Here is a 7544-nt window from a genome sequence, read left to right on the forward strand (position 1 = left end):
GAGACGGGGTTTCACCTTGTTGACCAGGATGGTCTCGATCTCTTGACCTCGTGATCCACCCGCCTCGGCCTCCCAAAGTGCTGGGATTACAGGCTTGAGCCACCGCGCCCGGCCCGTAAATAAGTAATCCTAAGGTGATGTGGTGAGGATAAGCTCCTGGGAAACCTGAGAACTTTTCTTGTCGTTTTGCTTACCAGGTGCTTTTCTACTTTTACTGTTACTGTGCAGCCTAACAGTTTTTAATGTGTTTGAGTTGAGATTCTGAGTCTTAACCAATTTCTAGTGATTATCCTTTAATTTATAGGTTAAAGGTTAAACATTCTAATTTAAAATTTTACTAATTTTCAATAGGTTGAAAGACTTGAAGCCAAAGTAGTTGAACCCTTGAAAGCTTATGGGACCATTGTGAAAATGAAACGGGTAAGTAAATCCATTTTCCCACTTATGAGTTACTCTGGCAAAGAGTATCAGGATTCCAATTGTTCCTTTAATAAGAAATACAAAGTAGTATATAATCATTCTTTTTACATACTCTGAAAGATCACTTAGATCTTTAAGAACAATGAAATATTTTTAGTGGGCTTATTAAGTATACTGTAGCAACATAAGACTTTATTATGGGAACTTTAAAATATTTAATATTTATAATGAAAAATATATGGACAAATTAGTTTACTATATGAATATAAGTTTTTGTTTAAAGCAGATGATAGCATTTAAACTTTTTAAATGTATGACAGAATTCTATAAAACTAGCTTTATTGAAGTATAATTTACATCAGCAGTCGCCAGCCTTTTTGGTACCAGGGACCGGTTTTATGTAAGACAATTTTTCTTTCATTCACAATAGGGTTTGCATTCCTATAAGAATCAAATGCTGCCTCTGATCTAATGAGGCAGAGCTCAGGCCTTAATGCTAGCTTGCCCACCACTCACCTGCTGTGCTGGTCCAGTTCCTAATAGGCCAGGGGGTTAAGTGCCTCTGATTTACATGCAATAAAATTTTTCCATTTTCAGTGATCATTGAGTTTTGACAAATTTTTATATACATGTCACTACTACCACAATCAAAATTACACACTTATATACATGTATGTATTATGGTTATAGTTTCGCACTGAAATTGTGTCATTATTTTGAGAGAATATTAAACACATTCTCTCATACATAGACACCCACTAATTATGTAATACTGGTAATTCCTGTAGTAATGGTACCAGGATCACACAAGAAATATTCTTCCTTTCTTAAAACAGTGTGAACTTCCTTAAGTCAGACATTTTTACTAACAAAAAAAAAAATGCCAATTTGCAGGATGACCTCAAAGCAACATTCACAGCAAGGAATCGAGAAGCTAAGCAATTAACTCAGTTACAAAGAACGCGTCAGCGAAACCCATCTGATCGACATATTATTGTATCCTTTGAATTTAGGTCTTTAAAAAAAATTTTAAGGGAAGGAGTACAAAAGCAAATGTATATAGAAATTATGCATTTTTACTTTTAAATGAGTGGAGAATTTGAATATAAAGGTTAAAAAGAAACATTTTAGGAATTCTCACTATAGAAATAGGCTAATTTTAAAGAGGTTACACCACCTAATTCAAATCCCCTTATATTGTTTTCCACAATAGACTTTGCAAACAAACAAACAAAAAACCTACTCAAAAATGCGGATGTTTTTATAAAAAGTAAATTCAAATTTCTTAATTTTATTTTCACATGGTGATGACTAAATATTAATTCTACAACTAACTTAAAGATCTATTAATAATCCTAATACATCAGTGCCCTCTATGCCCTGCTTAGAAAAAAGGAAAGAAAAATTTCCCATTTAATTTCCTTCACCTTTTGGAAACGAAACAACTATGTGAAATCATGACTTCCAGCCAGTTAATCTCAGGAGACTTAGGAGTATAATTAAGATCCAAGTTGGACACAAAGGAACCTAAATAGGACTGTCTACTGTAACAAGGTTCTTCTGTTAAACATTATTATTTATTTATTTATTTTTATCTAGTCAATCTTCTTTACTTTTTTTAAAATTATACTTTAAGTTCTGGGGTACATGTGCAGAACGTGCAGGTTTTAGGTACACACATCCCATGGTGGTTTACTGCATCCATCACCCCGTCATCTACCTTAGGTATTTCTCCTAATGTCATCCCTCCCTCCTCTATCCCCCTGTCTGCTGCTATCCTTCCCCTAGCCCCCAACCCCTCGACAGGCCCTGGTGTGTGATGTTCCCCTCCCTGTGTCCATGTGTTCTCATTGTTCAACACCCACTTATGGGTGAGAACATGCAGAAACATGACTATTTCTTAAACTATAATGTGCCTTGTTGGTGACTAAACAAAAGCATACAAAATAGTGCCTAATTGCCAGCAACTGAGGTAGGTAGGACTGTGTAGAAAGCACTAACATCCCTACTGCCTCTTTTTCCATTCCTTCTGTGTGTTTCCTTCCTACTTCCTTAAGGTTGTTACTGCCCAGCTCAGCCAGAAACCACATGAGGAGTGGCTCTTTTGAGAGCCTTTGAGATTCCAGAACACCTTCATTCCTGAGGGGAGTCCCTTGAGCATTGATTTGAGGCTACACTAATTGCTTGGTCCTTCTTCCTTTGGACCAGAGGTACAGAAGCCCAACTTTGTGCTAAACAAAAATGGGCAGCCATAGGGCTGGGGGTGCCCACTGGAGACTGGGACAGAAACATCTAGATAGTCATAGTGGCATAAGATCTGCAAATGGAGATGATAGAGTCTGTTTTAAGCAAGTCAGACAAACCAGAGAATGCTGGAAAATTTATGACTGATAACTAGAGGTCAAGGCAGAGGCTATGGCCGGTGGGAGGGTGGGTTCACCAGTGTTTAAGAATTAAGCTAGGGATCCAAATTTTTTGTTTTGTTTTGTTCTTTGTGGCCTGAAGTTGGGGAGGTGGTGATATATGAAGACATCGGGAACCCTGAGCAGTTGGCAAGATTGAATCAGGAGTACTGGTGTCTACACTCAACACAGAATCTATTCCTAAGAGAAACATTTTTCTGACTTGGATGCTGTGCTGTAAACACTGCTGTGGAAGGGAGACAATCTTAGAGCACAGATGAAGCAGGTCTGTGGGGCCACATTGTGGGGGAATAAATAAACCTAAGAGATTATTGGCACAGGTGAATCAATGTGCTTTCCCGGTAAGATCTGCAGCTTGTGTATTTTGACAACCTGAGACCAGAACATGAAGGACAATCTACATACAAATGTAGTCAGTACATACATACAAATATTCAATCATAGTATCATAGAATTTTTACCAGGATAGACTCTTAAAATTCATCTATGTTGAAGTATGTTGAAGTTCAGTATGTAAAATAAAATAGTCCCTCTGAGAGAAGAGGATAAGGAAAAGAATCCCAGGGCTCTGCCTGCTCACCCCCCAAGTTAGGCCCCAGGTAGCTTCTGAACAAGCTTCCTGTAATGCATTGTGAACCCAATCTGGCTTACCCTTTTAAAAATCATTTATTTCAAACTCTTAACTAATTCCATTTTATATACCAATACCTTTATTCATGGAGTTGTATCTTAGTATTTTATTTTGTTTTTGTCTTTGTTTTTTTTTTTTTATGAGCTGGAATCTCGCTCTGTCGTCCAGGCTGGTGTGCAGTGGTGCTTTCTCAGCTTACTGCAACCCCCACCTCCTGGGTTCAAACGTTTTGCCTATCTCCCCAGCTCTCTCAAGTAACGGGGATTTATAGGCACATGCCACCATGCCCAGCTAATGTTTTATATTTTTAGCAAAGACGGGGTTTCACCATGTTCCCCAGACTGGTCTCGAACTCCTGAGCTCAGGCAATTTACCCGCCTCGGCCTCCCAAAGTGCTAGATTTACCGGCGTGAGCCACCACGCCTGGCCTGTATCTTAGTATTTTAATCCAAAGCATTTCCTGCTGAAGTTGATACAACATAGAATTTTGAAGAATTTTCAGTAAAAGAAATACTAGAAATCTATATTCTCTTTGCTAAAAATGGATGTGTTACTTTGGGTGAGTTGCTATACTCAAGTAAAAGGATTTGAGACTTTCAGTAATAAATAGAGTTGCTGGAGGCTATAGAAGGTGAAACTACACATATCCTAGCTATGGCTTCTGTTTCCCCATGCTTTCCATGGGGAAGTAAGCTAGCCAACTCTGCTTACCCTTCTAAACTGTCAAATGAAAATATCAATAAATGAGGAGGGGAAAGACATGAGTCAAAAGGAAGTAGTCACAAGTAAAGAGCTGCATCAGTCATGTGTATTAGTGTTAGGAATTAGTCTGGTTGAATATTCTCTTTAGCAAAAGGTTAATATGTATCACATAACTGTTAGAGATTTTTTCGTAGTAGTAAGTCTTCAAAGGAGCTCTATTTTACCTTTGAATTTCCTGTAATGAAGCTGTAGTTTAAAGAATCCTCAAACACAGCAATATAGAGAATTGTATGAGTATATAAATTTAATTTATTGAAAAAATTGTTATACTCTCTTTGAAATGTATTTTTCCTTTATGAAAAATTTCAGTCACAGGTGGGTAATAAAGTGGTATGTCAAAAAATGGATCCTTAAAGTAAACCCTTTTACTTGTTTCAATTTATACATTTTCTTGAAAAAGAAAGCAAAAGCTAAGTGTCACGCTATTACATATCATAGAACTTTGACAACAAATGCAAACTTTTCCTATGATTAATTGGTAAATGATGATATATGTGACTTTTGAGTAAATATAATATTAGCACAGGAAACAAAACTTTATTTGGAAGAATTTAATCAGAAAATTGGGCTGTGCCTTCTCAAATTTCTGTGTTACCATTTAAGAAAAAGTCTTAAATGTTTTTTGGGCAACTTTTGTTAGCAGATGAGATGCTTAAAAAGAGACACACAATTAGATTAGAAATATTCTGCACTTAATGGTACTATAGCCACTAGCTATATATGGCTATTGAGCTCTTGAACTAATACTAGAGTAACTTTGGGAATAGTTTTTAATTTTTTATTTAGTTTTAATTAGTTTTAATGAAAATGGCCACATATGGGCTAGTGGTCACCATATTGATTGGACAATACAGATCCAGATAATAGGAGTACATGTCCAAGTGTATTAGACTTGCCATCTAATTCATTAGTTACTAGTGTATTTATTTTTTGTAATAAGCATAGAATAGAAGCAGTATAACATGGTTGTCTTGTAAGGAAGAATCTACAAGTACAAATCCCATGCTGAAATATTTGTAGTATATATTGTATTCCACCTGATGAGGATATTATAGAATTAAGAATATTTAATGCATTTGGAGAATGAGTAGAAGTAAGCAAGGCAAAAAGGGTCTTTGGTTATATACCTGCTATCCCAAAATACCTCAATGTTGTAATGATTTTAAAAATCAGACTCTCAGTGGTGGTAATCGTCATAGCTGTAGGTCTCTCTACTGTGTGCCACTCTCCTTGGTTCTTTCCAAAGATGATTTCATTTAATCCATTCAGTAGTCCTATCAGATAAGCATAAAGAGTAAGAGATAATCAGCTGCGTGCAGCGGCTAACGCCTGTAATCCCTGCACTTTGATTGCGAAGTCAAATGGGTGGATCACCTGAGATCAGGGGTTCAAGACTAGCCTGGCCAAAATGATGAAACCCCATCTCTACTAAAAATACAAAAAATTAGCTGGGCATGGTGGCACGTGCCTGTAATCCCAGCCACTCAGGAAGCTGAGGCAGGAGAATCGCTTGAACCCAGGAGATGGAGGTTGCAGTGAGCTGAGATAGCACCAGTGAACACCAGCCTGACCAAAAAAAAAAAAAAAAAAAAAAAAAAAAAAAAAAAAAAAAAAAAAAAAAAAAAAAAAAAAAAAAAAAAGAATAAGAGATAATCTCTAATTGAGAAAACTGAAAATAATGTTTACTAAGACGGGGAGAGAGACAAAAGAAAATGAATTTTTGATAAATGGCACAGGTAGTAAAGTAGACAAAAGCAGTAGAAAATATGGGAAATGGTTTTACAGTAAGTTAGCCAATGGTGTCTGGAAAAAAAATTGATTTCGCAGACAGAAAGGGAAGGATGTGGGGTGGTTTTTGTTCTTGGGATTTTTTCTCTAGATCATGAATCAGGTCACTAAATAGACATAAAATTCTTTATTCTGCATGTGCTTACAGAGATCATTTTATTTATATATGGTAAAATATAATATTAATAATTTACGCTATTATGCCAAAAAGCTAGTACTGCAGAATTTACCAGTGGACTCAACTGAATGAATTCTCATTTGATTTTGTTTATACCTTTGGTTGGGGAATACTTTTGTAGGCAGAAACAGAATTACAGAGAGCTGCAATGGATGCTTCCCGAACAAGTCGTCATCTGGAGGAAACTATTGACAGCTTTGAAAGGCAGAAAATGAAGGATATAAAGGTAATAAAGTAACTGTTAGGGTTCAAAACATGTTTCTAACCTTATTTTTTACTTTAAACTTATGAAAAACTTAAATTACTCTAAATTTTTTAGCCCATAAATAGCTCTTATAAAGAAAGTATGATAAATAAAGGGCTGTACACAGTGGCTCATGCCTGTAATCCTAACACTTTGGGAGGCCCAAGGCAGGTGGATCACTTGAGGCCAAGAGTTTGGGACCATCCTGGGCAACATGGCAAAATCCCATCTCTACAAAAAATACAAAAAATTTAGCCAGGTATGGTGGCACATACTTGTAAGACCCAGCTTCCTGATGCAGGAGGATCACCTGAGCCTGGGGAGGTCGAGGCAGCAGTGAGCCATGATTGCACCACTGCACTCCATGTGCTCCAGCCTGGGCAACAGAGCCAGACGCTGCCCACCCCACCCCCCTAAAAAAAACACACACAGAAAAAGCAAAAAAATATATTATAAATAAAATATATCAGGGTTTTTTAATGGAAACAGTGGTATATAAAAAGACCAACATTCACAACCAGAAGCCAGATATTCAGCTTTTTGTCACAAATACTATTTAATTAAGGGGAACTAACATTTATTATGTTTTTATGTACCAGGCACTACTCCAGGCACTTTATGTAAATTAGTTCAGTCTTCACAGCAACTCCATAAGGAAGAGGTATTATTAAGAAATTAAGCCGGGCGAGGTGGCTCACACCTGTAATCCGAGCACCTTGGGAGGCTGAGGTGGGTGGATCACCTGAGGTCAGGAGTTTGAGACCAGACTGACCAATATGGTGAAACCCCATCTTAAAAAAAAAAAAGAAAGAAATTAAGCAGCCGGGTGCAACGGCTCACACCTGCAATCCCAGCACTTTGGGAGGATGAGGCAGGCAGATCACTTTAGGTCAGAAGTTTGAGACCAACCTCACCAACATGGCGAAACCCCATCTGGCTAAGTATAAAAATTAGCCAGGCGTGATGGTGCAGGCATGTAATCCCTGCTACTCAGGAGGCTGAGGCAGGAGAATAGCTTAAACCTAGGAGGTGGAGGTTGCAGTAAGCCAAATCATGCTACTGCCTTCCAGCCTGGGCGACAGAGCAAGGCTGACTCAA

General features: G+C 37.5%; 1 protein-coding gene across 8 annotated transcripts in view; it reads left to right on the forward strand.

Moving 5' to 3' along the window:
• Positions 1-7544, forward strand: part of CIBAR1 (CBY1 interacting BAR domain containing 1) — a 30468-nt gene that overhangs the window by 3320 nt on the left and 19604 nt on the right. For 5 of the 8 annotated variants that reach the window (XM_017538090.2, XM_017538091.2, XM_017538096.2 and 2 more), the window contains 4 exons: positions 352-420; positions 1315-1416; positions 4546-4551; positions 6324-6428. In XM_017538090.2, the coding sequence (XP_017393579.1) occupies positions 352-420; positions 1315-1416; positions 4546-4551; positions 6324-6428 (282 nt within the window). The remainder of the gene's footprint in view (positions 1-351; positions 421-1314; positions 1417-4545; positions 4552-6323; positions 6429-7544) is intronic. The other 3 variants (XM_017538097.2, XM_017538092.2, XM_017538094.2) reach the window with 1 other exon arrangement.

The sequence above is a fragment of the Cebus imitator genome, unplaced genomic scaffold (assembly GCF_001604975.1).
Source record: "Cebus imitator isolate Cc_AM_T3 unplaced genomic scaffold, Cebus_imitator-1.0 Scaffold109, whole genome shotgun sequence".
Lineage (NCBI taxonomy): Eukaryota > Metazoa > Chordata > Mammalia > Primates > Cebidae > Cebus > Cebus imitator.